Source organism: Ovis aries, chromosome 26, assembly GCF_016772045.2.
Source record: "Ovis aries strain OAR_USU_Benz2616 breed Rambouillet chromosome 26, ARS-UI_Ramb_v3.0, whole genome shotgun sequence".
Taxonomy (NCBI): Eukaryota; Metazoa; Chordata; class Mammalia; order Artiodactyla; family Bovidae; genus Ovis; species Ovis aries.
The window spans coordinates 42,762,126-42,779,585 of NC_056079.1; the positions used below are offsets into that span (position 1 = coordinate 42,762,126).

The following is a 17,460-nucleotide window of genomic DNA, read 5'->3' on the forward strand; positions in this document are numbered from 1 at the left end:
CCTGGAGGAGGGTGTGGCGACCCACCTCAGTGTTCCTGCCTGGAGAATCCCATGGGGCTACAGTCCATGGGGTCAGGAAGAGTCTGATGCAGCTGAGCAACTGAGCACAGTAACACTGCTGGCTGGTTTTTAGAGCTTCTGTTGAGAAGATAGAGAGCTGCAGATTGCAGTCTTCTTGTCCACGTTCCCCAGTACTCGCATTCCTAAGGATTTTATCAAGAGTAATTATTAAAGACAATAACGAGAGCCTGGTACCTGTAGAGCGGTTTATCTTTTTGCTCCATTTGGCTTCCACAGCATCCTAAAATCCCAGGACAAACACGGAATGCCTCGGCGACCTGTGATTCCAAGTCATCTTGCAAACAGTGGCTCAGCTGAGATCAGAAAGTGGGTTCATTTTGTTCCTCCCCGTTGTGTCACTTAAAATGTGGCCCTTGGATCAGCAGCCTCTGCCTCATAATTAAACACGCAGAGCCTCAAGGCCCATTCCAGTCCAGTGGGACCTGGACGTGAACTTTAGCACGAACCCTTGGGTGATTCCCCGCACAGTGAAGTTTGGGAAGGACCCCTCTAGGTCCTCGACCTGGACGACCAAGGGTGTGTTTTCAGACCCTCTACCTGGAGTGAGGGAGGTGGGGGCGGGGGGCAGAGGGCCGGGAAATGGGAGGGGAGGAGAGTGGGGAGGACGCGTGCCCCTCAGAGGGATGAGCACGCAGGGTTTGTGGAGACAGGGTTCCCTGCGGATCTGCAGAAGCTTCACCCCGTCACCTCCACTTCGTGTCTGCGCGGAGGGTGGAGGCTAACGATTGGGAGAGCGGGGGAGTGCGGCGGGCTGGGGAGAGGGGAGTGGTCCTCAGGTACCTGCAGCCACCCCCGAGGATAAAGGGCCCGAGCGCGCGGGAGAGCCGCGCTCGGCGCCGCGCGGGAGCTCGTCCCCACGGTCTCGCTCCTGGATGCGTCCCTCCGCCCCGCGCTCGCCTCCACTCCACGAGCCGCTCGCTCGCTGACAGCCAGCCCCGGCCTCCCGCCCGTTCCTGGCTTCCGCGCGGCTCCCTCGCTCGCTCCCGGGCCCCGGGGCGCACCTGGGCCGGGCCGCGCCGGAGAGAGGCGCGCGGACCGCACCTGCCGCCCGCGCCCGGGGCCGCTCTCCTGGCGCGCCGGGCCGGCCCCCGCCGCCGTGCGCCCCGGGGCCCCCACCCCCGATGCCTGGGCCGGGGCGCCGGGCTGCGGCCGGCAGGAAGATGAAGGGCTCGGCGGGAGGAAGGAGAGAGAAGCCGCTGGGCTCGCCCCCAGCGCCGCCCGGCCCCGGTAAGTTGAGCGCCCGAGCGGCGGCTGGGGAGTTGGCGGGGCTGCGGGGCCGGGCGCCGCGGGGGCGCCCCCGCGGGGTGTGTTTGCGCGCGGTCGCCGGCCTGCCGGGGACCCCCGCCGCCACCCTTGTCCCCGCGCCCCGCGGAGAGGCGGCGCGAGTGGGGAGTGCGGAGCTCCAGGGTCTCCGGACACAGAGGCTGCTGAGGACCAGGGCGTCGGGGGCAGCGGGGGGGCGCAGGGGGCAGCCTGGCCCGGCCAGCGAGCGCGGGCGGGCTCTCCCGGCTGGACGCCGCCGCCCGTCTCCGCGGCGTGGGGCGCGCTGCCCCCTCGGGCAAGCGGCGAACTTGTTGGGATAAGAGAGCAGCAGGCTGGCTGCCCCTCCGCTGTCCGCCTTTCCCCGCGAGAAGCTGTTGAGCTGCAGGAAGCCTCTCTCCAGGGGCACCGTTTGGACTTTCAGAGCGGGGGTCGGGGGCCGAGGTCATATAGGCGCCCCTGGATGGCATCCACCTCCGGGGCCCCCGGACCTGGTTAGAAGTGAGCGCGGGGGGTCTGCGGTACCCCGCGACTTCTTGCCCTTTGGGAGAAGTTTTCTTGTGCGTGCAAATTGGGGTCCAGAGGGGAAAGAGCTGTGCCCAGGAAGGAGTCTCCCCCGGCGCAATGCCCAGCTCCCGATCTGAGCCCCTTAAACGTTTAGACCTGGCCGCTTCGTGCGAGTTTCTGGAGGAAAGGCTGTGTCCTCCTTTAGCCTGAGCTCGGCTGGACTAAGGAGGATCGTGCCCTTCCTGCGTGGTAGCCTCTCCAAGACCTGGAACCCTGAACCGACTTGGGAGGCCGTCCTTCTGTTTGTGGGTGTTACCAGTGGACCCTCGAACTGGCGCTTTTCTAGGACATTCCTGCGCTGCTTTTTGGAAATGGGATGAGGAAATGTTTCTTCTTTTGAGGCGGTTTGCTAGTCGGAGTGTTAAACGTGACTTTCCAGTGTCGGCTTCATTCCGGTTCGCCGTGTCCCCTGCGATCCACTGGACGGTGTCCGTTCCTCTGGGTTTTCGTGCTACCCCCTGCCCTGCTCTGGGTAATTTAGGCCCTGGTCTGTGGTCTCCAAGCATGAAAGGCAAATGTGGGCCATTTCGAGTTGTGGAGACTGACGCAGCCCAGCATGGCTGGGCTTTGCTGCAGTTTCTACTCCTTTCCTTGCTGTTCCTCAGAAATGAACTTGCAACCTCCTGGAATGCAGCTGAAATATGGAGTGGGGGATGAGCACATGTCTTGAGTTAATGTATCATCTTAGATTTAAATAAGTGAAGTTTGGAAACTCTCTGGCGTAGGAGAAAGTGACTTGAGCCAAAAGTTAGGACTTCTGGACTATTTTTGCTCTGTGACAAAGTGGCCTAAGGCCCTTCGGGGTCACTTAATAGTAATAGTGACGTCAACCTCAATAGCAGTATCAACGACGTCTAAGTATTCCCCGTTCACTGCACATCAGGAAGTGCATTCAAGGCTTTATTGCAGCTGCAAATATCCCAAGAAGGCAGCACCTTTTCCATCTTCACTTTGTGGGTAAGGGAAAACAGGCTTCAGAGATAAATTTGGGAAAGGTCCAGAGTCAGTGTTCGGGAGCCCAAGGCCGCTGGACTCCAGAGCAGTTCCATGACCAGGACCTCTGTGAGACTCCTTTGAAAAGCGGGAGGACAACCTCTACATTCCAAATCCCCTGAGAAGTTGCTCAGGTGATGACCCTATCATGGACTGATTCATCTACAGCTATTTCAAATGCATTTTTATTGTAACAGGTGTGCAGCTTGTAACTTGAAACGGCAGAGTGACAATTGTGCGGCATTTATTTACTGGCACCTGCCAGCTCTAGAGAGGTCTAAATGCCGAGCTCCTGGTATTTACCTTGATGACAGTCCTTCCTTGAGTCCTGTTATTATCAATCAGTTATAGAACTATATTATAGCCCTTCTATTAGAAGTATGTGATTTAACATAGCATCAAGCACATCTTTGAATGAATCTGTAGCTTTATCCTGTGGTCTACCTGGACATTCTCATATTTCAGCCAGCTTATAATTAATGCTCGGATCCTAACAGGATGTTGAGTTTCTGTTAAGACACTAACAGTTTGTTTTAAAGTTTCATTTTTATTTCCAGCAGTATTTCCAAAACAATTACACCCCCTGCTGTGATTTGGTATTTACTAGGTGTATCAAAAGTTTAATAATGAAACATGTTTGCAGTTCAACAAAACACAGTGTTTCATCTGTAATAACAACTCTGGCTAAAAGATTCACATCTAATTTAGGGTTATTTTATTTGAAATTTAATTAAGATGTTGAGTTTCTTATTGCACTACAAAGTGTCTGCTGGTAGCTGAGTACACATCTTCCATTATTTTCTTGTCATCTCCAACTTTATAAACTCATTGCTTGTGAGTTTCTCAGATTAGTTATGTCAATGCCTGTCTAAAGATTTTGAGTTTTTTTTTTTTTTAAACTAAGAGCAAGAGTACCAAATAAGATGTGTTTGTCATATTTCTTCACAAGCTGTTATGCTCGTTTGGGGAACAGTGATAAATCACAGATCTGATTTGACTGTACATATGGAATTTTCAAATAAAAGTGAATAAATCCATTGGGACACTCTGCTATTAATATTTCAGAAGTGGGAGCAGCTTTGGGAAGTAGAGGATCTTTGAGGAAGATCCTTTACCATGTTTCACTTCATTTGCATGGTATCTTAATGTTTTCAAATAAATTGACATTGCAGTGTGCTGGTAAACTAACCGCTGTTGCCATAGCTTCTCTATCGTTTGAGAGTTAAATTGTATTTTCTAGTAGTAACAACATCACATGATATATACATTGTTGTCTTTTGATATAGTTGAAGTCTTAAACATATATTTTGCCTACTGAAAATAATACATTTCTGAATATGTAAGCATTTTATCAGGAGTATAAAAATAGCACCGTAATAACTTGCCTAGAGGTTTTGTTTGTTTTTGAAATAATGAGGTTGTTATAGAGGCTAGTATATTTAACCTTAGAAGTAAAGTATTGAAACTAATTATAAACTTGAATTGCAGAATATTTTATGACAGTGGGAGTCTTATAAATGAGTTAACCTTATAATTACATGAACATGTCCTCCTGTGTTTTTAAAATTCAATATTTGCATAGTAAGATTAATAGGTTTTTATATTATCTGGTGGTTTGAACAATCAGAGCTCTGAAAAGTGACTTAAATTCCATAAGCATCAGAGTCACACTGACATCACAGTTCGAAGAAACTAATATTGGGGAAGGATATGTAATTTTGAATGTTTCGAGAGCTGAGAACTCAAGGTGGATGACACTTCTTTGATTTTTGACAAGGGCTCTAAAGTGAGAGTTTGAATAAAATGAAGCCCGTAGGTTGGCAACCAAGCAAGAACTTAAATAACCTCTTAGGAAACCTGGATCAGCTCAAATCGAGTGCAGGCTGAGAATTCTTCAATATAATTAATCTTTTGAACCAGTGAATAATGCACTGTAGATCAATTTTAAAATTCCAGTACATTAAAAATGTATTAATTTATATCTTCTAGGGCCTACTAAAATTAGCAATCACTCCCCTTTCTGGAATAACCTAGCCTTAACCTTAAAAGAAAAATTGCAATGAGAAAAAAGTGAAGATACTGAGAGGCTGAGATGAATCAGATTCCTTCACCGTCTTTATTCCATTTTAAATGTGATTTTTAATCCCACCTGGGTAATTCTAGACCACTTCTGGCATTCTGTCTAGGCTGAAGACTCTCATACTCCTAACTGATGGACTGAGATAGGGTGCTAGACACAGTCCTAGATTGGAAGAGGGCCGTCTAGACAACTTAATGGCTTTATTACGTCACCTACAGTGTCATCCAAAGGCAAGCAGGCAGCACTTCTATGCAGGTGTTTTAAGTGAGAAGTTTGCCATGAAGGAGTCCTTATTTTCCTTCCATGCAGTCATGTAGCCCATCTTGAAACAGTACCCATCTTGGAATATCCTGAGTTTAACCCAGTCTGTCTCCATGAGAAGAAAAAAAAAAATTATTACAGTTTAGTATCAGAGAAGTCTATTTGAGGATTTTCCTAAGGGTTTCTCATAACATGGGGTCAGATGTTCTCAATTTAGATCTCAATGATCTTGTCATGTATTCTGTTTTTATATCTAAAGAGGTGTTCACCACTATTTTATAATGTATTAGTAAAATTATTGGAGATTTCTTTCTCCTTTAACAATCTTTCATCTGCCCTCAAGAAATGAAAAAAAAAGTGAGTGAATGTTCTTATAATATCTTTACTTCCACTTAAACAGAGGAATACACACAAAACTCTAGAAGGCATCTTGGAAAATTGAGATTTTAAATTGTATTTTGTTGAGAACAACTTCTGAGAGTTTAGCCTGGGCACCAAATCTATCCAGAGCAACAAGAATGTAAAGAACAGAGATTTAAGCTGCTGGATTGATTCTCGGGTGGTTACACATTGTACACTCATAGTAAAATATGGCATTAAACTCACAGAGACAAAACAGTCGATTAACAAGGTGTAACATTTAAGGGCGTAAACTCAAGAAATGGAATGCCTGGGTTTACCTCCTTGTCTGGTCCTTGAAAGCTGTGAGAATTTCATGAGCTTTTTGTACAGCTCTTGGACTCCATGTCCTCATCTATAAAATGGTGATAGTAAATAGTCTATCACAAGGGTGGATTGAAGGCTTAATAAGATATGTGTATGTGTGTGTATATATATATACACATATATATATGTGTGTGTGTATATATATACATATATCTATGTGTGTGTGTGTATATATACACATATATATATGGTGCTTTAATATTGGAAGCACATATAAAGTGCTTCAAATAGTGTCCAGTACAAAGTGAATTTGCTACTGATGTCGATTGCGTTTAATCATCTTCACATGTTTCCTGTGACTCCTGAACCAAATGTCCACCAACTTGGTAGCTTAAAACATCAGAAATGTATTCTCTCCCAGTTCCAGAGGTCAGAAGCCAGGAATCCGTGTCTCGGGGTCCAGGTCAGGGTGTCAGCAAGGCTGTCAGGATGCTCGAGGGGGGAAGCCGTACCTTGCTTCCTGCAGCTCCCGTGGCTGCAGGCGCTGCGTCGTCTGCAGTCCCCTCGCCCCGCTCGGGCTCTGCCTTCCCACCACCTTCTCCTCAGGGAGTCTGGCCTCTCTCTGCTTTTCTCTAAGGAAGCTCAAGGACTGTATGTAGGGCCTACGCTGATAACCAGGATGATTTCCCATTTTAAGATCCTTAGCTTAATCACATCTGCAAAGACCCTTTCCCCGAAAAACCATATTTGCCAGTTTCAGGGATTCGGGTTTAAAGTAGCCGAAAGGAGTACATGGCATTTTGCCCACAACGATCGTCTTCCTCCTATTTTTCTATGGTGGTAGATGTATGATAAGATAGCAGAACTGACGTAGCTAAATTGTGGGAAGTGCAGAAAGGACCAGAAGTTGCATCTTGCGACGGACATGTACACACTGCTGTATTTGAACTGCACCACCAACAAGCACCTATTGAACAGCACAGGGAACTCTGCTCAGTGTCACGTGGCAGCGTGGATGGGAGGGGAGTTTGGGGGAGAATGGATACATGTATATGTACGCCTGAGTCCCTTCGCTGTTCACCTGAAACTCTCACAACATTGTTAATGGGCTATCAGTTCAGTTCAGTTGTTCAGTCATGTCCGACTCTTGGTGACTCCATGGACTGCAGCATGCCAGGCCTGCCTGTCCATCACCAACTCCTAGAGTTTATTCAGACTCATGTGCATTGAGTCGGTGATGCCATCCAACCATCTCATCCTCTGTTGTCCCCTTCTCCTCCCGCCTTCAATCTTTCCCAGCTTCAGGGTCTTTTCAAATGAGTCAGTTCTTCACATCAGCTGGCCAAAGTATTGGAGTTTCAGCTTCAGCATCAGTCCTTCCAATGAATATTCAGGACTGATTTCCTTTAGGATGGACTGGTTGGATCTCCTTGAAGTCCAAGGGACTCTCAAGAGTCTTCTCCAACACCATAGTTCAAAAGCATCAACTGTATATAGTCAGCTTTACCCCAATACAAAATAAAAAGTTAAAAATGAAAATAAAGTATACTGTCTTAATTTATGTTAAAATTTGGACCTAATTTTGGACCACAGAGTGCAGGACATGTGATTCTTTTCTGTTCATTGCATTTTCACATAATGCAGTCAGTAACTATCTAACGAGTGATCCCTGTGTGTTTATAGAATGCTTGTGCTGGGGATATAGCCAACAGCAGCAGGAAAAGCAAGAGGCTGGGCTCATGGGACGTCTGTAACTGAGCGGGAGCCGCTGGAGCCTTCCAGGCACAGATCCCTCCCCTGTATCCTCTGCTGTCGCTCTTCTCTGAAGTACCCAGATAACGGTACCTCAAAGACGTTCTCAGATGCTAAAAGCCACAGCCAAATGGAAGAACTGATCTGCCTGATGGTCCTGAGCACATGGTCCCCAAACCTTCTGGTACCTAAGGACTGATCACCACCAACCAGTGAGAGAACTGTGCTTGAGCCGAGCATAAGCACTGGGATGACCCCCTCACCTGGCTTTTAAAAATGCTTTGCCAAAACCCTCTGAGGAGTTCAGAGGGGATTTAGTGGGGCACAGCCCCCCATTCTCCTTGCCTGGCCCTGCAGTAAATCTTTCTCTGCTCCAAACTCCCATGTTTCCATTTGTTTTGTCTCAAAGTTCCTTGCGCACAGGAACTTGCATTTGGTAGCATATCTAGTGTATAAATAACACTATTCTACACAACTATTCAACCACACAACACTACACAACATTATTCTACAAAATCAGTCCTGAATATTCATTGAAAGGACTGATGCTGAAGCTGAAACTCCAACACTTTGGCCAGCTGATGTGAAGAACTGACTCATTGGAAAAGCCCCTGATGCTGGGAAAGATTGAAGGCGGGAGGAGAAGGGGACAACAGAGGATGAGATGGTTGGATGGCATCACTGACACGATGGACATGCATTTGAGCAAGCTCTGGGAGTTGGTGATGAACAGGGAGGCCTGGCGTGCTGCAGTCCATGGGGTCCCCAAGAGTCGGACACGAATGAGCGGCTGAAGTGAACTGGTTCTACACAGCTGGGCTTCCCTGATGGCTCAGATGGTAAAGACTCTGCCTGCTATGTGGGAGCCCCAGGTTCCGTCTCTGGGTCAGGAAGAGCCCCTGGAGAAGGGGATGGCAGCTCACTCTAGTATTCTTTTCTTGCCTGGAGAATTCCATGGAGAGAGGAACCTGGAGGGCTACCGTCCATGGATTACAAGGAGTCCAACGACTGAGTGACTTCACTTTGACTTCACGCTTTGTAAACAGATAATACCTTTTAGTGGGTACTTTTATTAGGTATAGTTGGCTCTTTATGTTAGACCTTGAACTTTTGGGAGCAAAAAATGACTGCTAAAGCCACTTTGGAGATAAGAAGCTGAGCCAAGGACTAGCATACGCCCAGCCAGGAAGGGAGAGCTTCTGCACCCTGTTCTTCCCGGTTGTGTCATATACGCCTTGAAACAGAGAATCAGGAGCAAATTTAACAAAAGGCACAAAGGTAAAATTTTAGAGAAAGAAACAGAATTTCATCAGTCACATAACATAATTAACTAGAAATATCAATTACTAAAATGTTGTGGTGAATTGGATTTTTGGTTTAACTGAGAATTAAGAACTTTTCTTTGGAATTGTTTACTTTTCACATTTCTTTTTCTAACAGGCATTAGTTAATTTTAGGCCTTAGTGAATAGACACTGTGGCTGTGCGTCATAGCCTGGGGAATTTTCGACCTTAGTTCCCTAACCAGAGATCACACATCTACAGTGGAGGTGCGGGTTCTTACCTACCAGACCACCTTTATTTATTCTTTACCTTCTCCCCAGTTTTTTAGTAGCGAAATCTGTACAACGTGAAATTGACCACCGCAGCTATTTTGGAGCGTGCAGAGCTGCGGTATGGAGGTCATCCACCGTGTTGTGTAATCTGAGCCCCCGCCCACGTCTCCAGAGTTCTTTTCTTCTTATAAAACCCAAACTCTCTCTATACCCATCAAACAGCAGCTCCTCATTCCTCTTTCCCTCCTGCCCCTGGTAACCACCATTCAGTCTGTGATTTCAGCTACTCTAAATACTTTACGTGGGGTGAGGCCGGGTTTGTCTTTTTGTAACAGGCTTATTTCATTTAGCACGGTGTCCTCAACGTTCATCTAGGTGGTAGCATATGTCGGAATTATCTTCCTTTTAAGGAAGCAAACATCCCATTGTATGTGTAGACTGCATTTTGCAGGAAATAGCCCGTCATTTCTCTGTACCACCTGTTGCTTAGCCAGTCATCTGTTGAGGGCTGCTTGTGTGGCTTCCACGCCTAGCTTACTGTGAGTGGTGCTGCTGCCCCCAGAGGTGTGTAAACATCTCTTCGAGGCTGCGCTCGCTGCCTTTGGAGTATATCCTGAGGTGGGATTGCTGGGTCATGTGTTCATCCTATTTTAAACTTTTTGAGAGACCACCGAGATATTTTCCTCAGTGGCTCTACCATTTTACATTCTGAATACACAAGGGTTCCAATTTCTCCAAGCCCTGCCAACACTCCTGTTCTGTAACCGGCTTATCCAGAAGCCTGTATTAAAGCCCATTAAGGCATGAGGTGGTGTCTCACGGTAGTTTTAATTTGCATTTCTCTGATGACTAGTAGGTGGAACATCCTTTTATGTCCTTGCTGACCATTTACATATCTTCTTTGGAGAAATGTCTGTTCAAGTTATTTGCTTATATTTGAACTGGATCGTTTGGTTTTCTGGTTGGTGGTTCAGTGGTAAAGAATCTGCCTGCCAATACCCGAGAAGTAGGTTCTATCCATGGGTCGGGAAGATCCCCTGGAGAAGAAAATAAATGGCAGCCCACTCCAATTTCCTTGTCTGGGAAATCCCATGGACAGAGGAGCCTGATGGGCTACAGTCCATAGGGTCATAAGAAGCTGGACTTGATTAAGTGAGTGAACAACAATGCATTCTAGAACCTGACTCATAACCAGGCATATAATCTGCAAACATTCCCCGTTCTGTATGTTGCCTTTATATTCTGGTGATAGCGTCTTTTGATGGACCATTAAAAAAAAATTCAAGAAGTCCAATTTATCTAGAAGAAGCCATTGTCTTTTTTTTTTTTACCTTTTTTGTTAACGGGCTTAAGAAGTTTTAAAAACAATATAAAATGTTGTTAAATTAAAAAGAGACTTGGATGAGAATGAACAAACTGCAGTTATAGACTAAAATCTGGGTGATCTTCCAAACATGATGTTGACTAACAAAGGCCAGAAACCCTCCTAAAGCCTGATTCTATTATGTAACTTTCAAAATGAAGCAAAAGGAACTGAATGACCCATCATAGTTATTGGTGAGGGAGGGGTAAGGTGCTGAAAATGTTTCCTGATTTGGGTGATGGTTACATGGGTCTATTCACTTGTAAAAATTCATCAGTTTGAATATACAATTTATGCACTTGTCTGTATTTGAGTTATACTTCAAAGAATTTAGAAATCAATGAATCATTTGCAAGCTCCTGATAAGAACAAATTTCCTTAAGAAGAGGAAAGCTATGTGAGGATACTCCAACTCATGCTCAGATTATCTGCTGGGAGGATATGGTTCATAAACTTGATCCATGTTTTTAAACAACCCTCGGACCCGTGGAGGCATATTGTCAGAATTCTGCTGTTTGGAATGACAGACCATTCCTCCTACTGAGGCCGAGGACGATTTTTGCCGTGCGTCCTGCTGGAGTGAACTGAATGGTGGGTGAACTACACCCTGTTCTTCACCTAGCAGAGCCTTTCATAGGAATCTTTCTTACAAAACACTGAGCAGCGTAGTTACTGGGATGCCTTCTGGTCTGGCTTAACTTCAGATGTTTCAATTTCCAGCAGGATGGGAGGGCCATATACCCGTTAGACAATGCTTTGTACATTTTGCCCTTTTAACAACCCTCTGACTGTGCTTGCTTGCCAGTGAGTTGAGCCCCCTTCCTTTGACAAATCCCCCATACTCATATTCTTTGTGATGAGTTGAAAGCTGGAATCAGCTGGACTTTTTAGAGAACCTGAGAAAATGGATCCCTTCGAGAAATGGTAAGGGTATCTCTGGGGTAGGAGTTGTGGGCAAGTCTGTATCTGCCTAAAGAATTAGTGAGTCAGGTGCAGTGAGTGAGCTGGGATTTCTCTTGATAATTCAGTTCTTTATAGGTCACCCTGAGCATCAGAGATTGAGATAATAATGAATATAATCCCATTAAATCCCATGGATGGAGGAGCCTGGTGGGCTGCAGTCCATGGGGTCGCAGGAGTCAGACATGACTGAGTGACTTCACTTTCACTTTTCACTGTCACGCATTGGAGAAGGAAATGGCAACCCACTCCAGCGTTCTTGCCTGGAGAATCCCAGGGACAGAGGAGCCTAGTGGGCTGCTGTCTATGGGGTCACACAGAGTCAGACACGACTGAAGTGACTTAGCAGCAGCAGCAGCAGTAGCAGCATTATGGTGGAGGCTGTGTTTTATTAATCTTTCTACCTCCGGAAATGTTTGTCAGTGTCTTGAGCAACATAGGTGTCCCCAAACACTTGTTGAATGAATAAACAACTACGTCCTGCCATGTGATAGCTCTAGAGTACGAAACGGCAGCCCACACCAGTAATCTCGCCTGGAATCCATGGACAGAGGTGCCTAGGGGTTAGTCCATGGGGTCGCAGAGCTGACATGACTAAGAGCACACACACACACACACACACACACACACACACACACACTCTCACACTCACACACATGGTAGATATAGAACTTGTAGAAAATTGAGCTAAAAAGCCTAAAGATACCCTAAAAATTGCCTTAAATACAACAGTGTGATTTCTCAGATTTTGATGTTTTATCAATGTCTCTCTCTTAAATAAAGGAGACACAGCAGTTACTATCTAACTGATGACTTTTTAGTAGGTTGAGTGAAATTTTTTACATTCCATAAAGAAGAGTTTGACCTGAGGAAATTGCTTTCAAAAGACCGTTTTTTCAATTCCCATGAACTTTGGTGAGCACTTCGTATTTATAAAAATTCCTTTTAAATTAGTGGTATGATTCTTAATTATTTATTAATTATAAATTATGTCTGATGCCAATGTATCCTTCTTTGATTCTTCATTAAAAAAAAAAAAAAACCAAGGCAAGTTAACCTAAAGAGATGATACTGGGAAAATTGTTTTTTCTCTTTTTGTATCATAAATTAGAACATGTCTTCTTAGTTTAAAATTTCAAAGTTAACGAGAAACTATTCAGAATTCTGAAGAAGTTAGAAGAAATAATTCCTTTCTTAAAAGATTACCTAATTTAACAAGAGTAAAATTTCCCTAATTAGGGTATTTTAGCATGCTTAAGAAAATTTAAGAAAAAGGAAATAATATTCAGGACAAGAAAGGTCGTCATTACAGATGATGGGGTTCACATTTTGATGTCCATTTAGAGGAAGTTTTATCGTCATTGTTTTCTGATGCCCATATTAAAATGTTACATTGAAATAATGTTTCACAAGGTACAAAGATGACATGTGACATTTCTCATTGGTTTCTTCCCATAATTGGGTAAGTGTTGCCGTTAGCCATGTTTAGCATTGTTTAAAAGGTAAGAACACGAAAGAAAGGCCATGTAATCACAGGGCCAAATAACTCAGAGGTGCTGAGGCCGAGTCGTGAGCTAGCCGGGTCTGACTCCAAGCCTGAGCCTGCTGGTGCCACCTGGAAAGGCTTCCTTCTCTTGTGACATGCACAGGGGCACAGCCTCTGGAGTCTGTCGTGCGCTGGGATGATTTACTGGGGGCAGCGATCGTGTAGGAATGGAATAGAGATGAGAACAATCAATACACGACAGTACTAAAGCAGCGCTAATGAAACTTTAATTTGAAAATTGCTCCAAAATGTACTCCACGCTAGGCTTTATAACCACACTCAGTTTCAATGCAGAGATAAACTCATTTTATGCAAATACTAAAGTGACTTTGAGAGTCATTTGCTGTACCTTGATGTGGTCCTTAGGGAAAATTGTCAGGCCCATTAATAAGTTTCTCAATTGATTAGGCTAAGTTGGTACTCCAAAAGGCGTCTTTCTGTAAGCTGATGCTGCCTGTTACATTCTGATTACAGCAAGTTGCTCGCTGGCCAAGCCCAAGTTTGCAGGTTGCTTCTGCATTCTTGTGCTTTCCCTGCCACCGGCCTTCCCTTTGGTCTTGCCACGTGAGAACAGTGAATCATCTTGTCTGCTAGCCGAGTCTGGAAAGTCTGTGTTACTCAATGAATTTGTTTTAACCCCATCCCCAAACCTGGCAATTTAACTACTTTCCCAGATGTGTTTGTGATTTAAAAAACAATACAAAAAACTAGTTTTGTTTAGAGCAGCAAAAGCCTGCAATTTGTTTTTATCTTTCTACATCAAATGTGCTATTTTAATCATCGACATCATATGTTTCAGAATAACAAAAGGTTTAAGGTAAGAAGAGCTAGTGATCTCTAGAGGGGTGGCATAATAAAATAATATTAGAAGGCTCTCAGATTTTCTAACCTGAAGGAAACAGAAATGGGCCAAGTGAGTGATCCCTCTGCTTAACAGAGTCTTCTGGGAATGCGCAATTACTTGTTTCTCTTTCAGGACTTCCCATTCAGAGGGTGAAGGTGACGTCGCTCAATCGTGTCCGACTCTTTGCGACCCCATGGGCTGTAACCTACTAGGCTTCTCCATCCATGGGATTCTCCAGGCAAGAATACTGGAGTGGATTGCCATTTCCTTCTCCAGGGGATCTTCCCGACCCAGGGATCGAACCCGGGTCTCCCGCATTGGAGGCAGACACTTTAACCGCTGAGCCACCAGGGAGTCAGCTGTTTAAGTGGAAGTGCTCTTAACAGTGAAGGTGCTGAGTGAATAGAGGGACACACCGCTGTCTAGACCGGCTATCCCAATGCAGCACTCCTCCCACACGCCCTCCGGTAAACAGGGCAGACGAGCGCATTGGTATCTGTTCCACTGTGAAATAATTGTTGAGATTTCATGCCATTACTTTGTCATTAGAATAAGTAGCAATAAATCTGGGGAGTTGGCTTTCACTTGAGGCGTCAATAAAGAGAGTCTAGTAAATGAGGATGGTAACAAGCTATAGGAATTCGGTTGATTGCCATAATGCGGATAGAGAAGGTGGGGAAGCGTGATCTTCAGGAGGCTGCCGTGCGCTGCGCAGTACTTCTTGTGTCTGAAACTAGACTTGTGGTTCTGATTCCGTGAATATGGCTGTGTGTGTGTGTGTGAGTGTGTGTGTGTGAGTGCCCTGTGTGTCTACAAACTAAAGTAGTTTAGAAGTCATTGAAAGATTAATTTGAGGATGGCTTGGCATTCTTTTGTGGAAAATAGTAAAAGAGGTTTGGTCCAAAATAATGCAATCATCAGGCATGGGTTTTCAAGAAAGAAATCATGCGTTTAAAATAGGCAAAGTCTGGGCTTCCCAAGTAGCTCAGTGGTGAAGAATCTGCCTGCATGCAGGTGTCCTGGGTTCGATCCTTGGGTTGGGACGATTCCCTGGAGAAGGAAATGGCCACCCATTCTGCTGTTCTTGCCTGGGAAATCCCATGGACAGAGGAGCCTGGTGGGCTAGTCCACGGGGTCGCAAAGAGACACAACAGCGACTAACATACAGGCACACACAGAGCAAAGGTTTATTTGACCCTTGCTTTGTTAGTTCAGGGACTTTTCAGGAAGTGAAACAAGCTGTGGGAGCTCCACCGTGAAGCCTTTCCGTGGTAACGCTGGGAATAGCCTGCAAAGGAGGCATTTCTGAAGGTGGTCAGGTGCTGTGACTTTTATAATCACGGTAATCCCAGACTCTCTTTCTCATTCTGTCTGTCCTTCTTTTGCCTTCCATTCAAGTAAAAAAGTGGTCCCATTAGCAATTGTGAGAACCGAAACCTACCTTAAAAATGCCCTGTTCTTGAAAACTATGCTGCCTTTAATACGTGCAGCTAATCGTCTCTTATAACCATGAAAATGTCGTATGGCCAAGCATCATAAGTGATATGATACACTGGTTTGCTTACACATGACTCATGACCAATTGCCATAGCAGGGAGAGATTTGCTGTCTCTCCAGGACGTCATCTCCTGCCATTTCTCCTGGAAGTCCTGCTGTCATCTCATATTGAGTTGATCATTTCCTTCCAAAATTCAGCCTCACTTCTTTTCGACCTGACTCTTTCAATACCAGCACTGTTTTCTCAGAGTTTAACTCTTTCTGTGCCTTTAAACAGCAGATACCAACCTGATTGCTTTATTATCGTCATAGGTTAAGAATTATGGGAACCAAGCCAAGGTCATGAAGTTAATTAGTATTGTTACATTTATTTCTCATACCTCATGATTGCTAAGACTAAAACGAAATTCCATCAATATGCCCAGGGTAGCAGAATATCTGCACATATTTAGGAAAATTTAGCTTTACTTTTGAGGAAAATGCAAAAGCGATTTTATTTTTCCTTCCTTTAAAAGGCTAATACCAGCTCATTTTTAAGGACGTATTGGAAGAAGAAAATCTTGGAAGTTGCATGTCAACACTTCTGTGTATGTTTAAGTGAGTTGAGTCAGTTGCAGTCTCCTTGTAGTGTTGCCCAGTGAGAGTAGACGAAAAATGGCCACTTGGAGAAGGCATTCCGCAATCCTATTTTTATGTTGTTCCCAACTGCTAAGTCAAAATGGCCAACCATAGTTTTAGACTTTCTCACCCAGGGAGTCAAAGCATCATGTTTATTTTTGTTGAATGATAGAAAGGGGTCATCTGCTTGCAATTTTTTGGGTGTGGGCCTGAATTTTAACCAGCTGGTTTGGAGGGTCATGCCATCGAGTCATTAAGTCTGTAGCTGATTCTGGTAACTGAAGAGATGAGTGTTTGCTTTGCCTTTTAAAATTCCACTCCAACTGGACACCCCTTTCCACCACTGCTCATCCATTCTCCCACTTCCCTTCCACATCATGCCCGTCTGATCTGGTCCTCCATGCCATGTCTTCTGTCCAGAGCCTGCTCCCATGTTCAGAAAGTGATCTGGGTTCAGCTTCTCAGATGAAATGGAGACCATTAGGCACATCTTCCTATGCATTTTCTCTCATTTCCCATCACAACTTGACTCACAACCCTCCAGATCACATCTCTATCACAGAAGGATTTCCAACCCGACCCTTGCTCGCCTGTTTCATGTCACACTTCCTCCCGGTGCCTCTGAGACCCTTCATCCATCCCTCACTCTCTTAAACCTTACTCTCCCTTCCCTTCTGCCCATGCCTCCAGAGCAGCTCACCTCTTCTTTTTATGAAGAATAGCTTCCTTTGAGCAGCTGCCCTAAATCTGTCTTTGGCATGATGGCAGACTTTGAAAGGGCAACCTCCATGCGTTCCTTTCATTGTCTCACCTTGATTTGTCATGCTTCTGAGACACTTTTCAATGATCACGCATGAACTTTGTGTCAAATCCAAAGGTCTTCTCAGTATCATTTCTTCTTGAACATGCTGAAATATGTGATGCTGCTGGCTATCTCTGTTTTACATTCAGCAGTGCTGACTGAGTACTCAATACTGTATAATGTTATGAATTACAAATCTTAGAAATATAGATGAGATTCAACATTTTATTTCCAGGAGCTCAAAGCCAACAGAAAAAGGAGGCAAGAGACCACTTAGAATATGGCATATCCAGTACAATCATGGTTTAATCGATTTCCTAGTATTCTGTCTTTTCTTTCCAAATGTCTAGAAGGATTGCAATTCTCTACCCCCTTGAAGTTAGGTTACGGCATGTTGTTTGCTGTGGCTGAGAACATGTGAATGGAAGTCATGTGTCACTCTCTGGCAGAAGACATTAAAAGCTGGTAGGTGATTTGTTAGGTTCATGGAGACCAAAGGTATTTTGGATGGTAGAGGCTTTGGTAGCTGTGATCCTGAGCCAGGATGCATTGGAATGGAGGCTTGATGACCTAGAATGAACATGCTTTATGAGCAAGAAGTCAGTCTTTGCCTCT

General features: G+C 45.0%; 1 protein-coding gene across 1 annotated transcript in view; it reads left to right on the forward strand.

Moving 5' to 3' along the window:
• Window positions 1–1,203: 1,203 nt before the first annotated feature.
• The window catches only part of ZNF385D (zinc finger protein 385D), a 1,012,338-nt gene continuing 996,081 nt past the window's right edge, over window positions 1,204–17,460 (forward strand). The window contains exon 1 of the mRNA XM_042241407.2: window positions 1,204–1,308. Coding sequence (XP_042097341.1) covers window positions 1,242–1,308 — 67 coding nt within the window. The 5' untranslated portion in view covers window positions 1,204–1,241. The remainder of the gene's footprint in view (window positions 1,309–17,460) is intronic.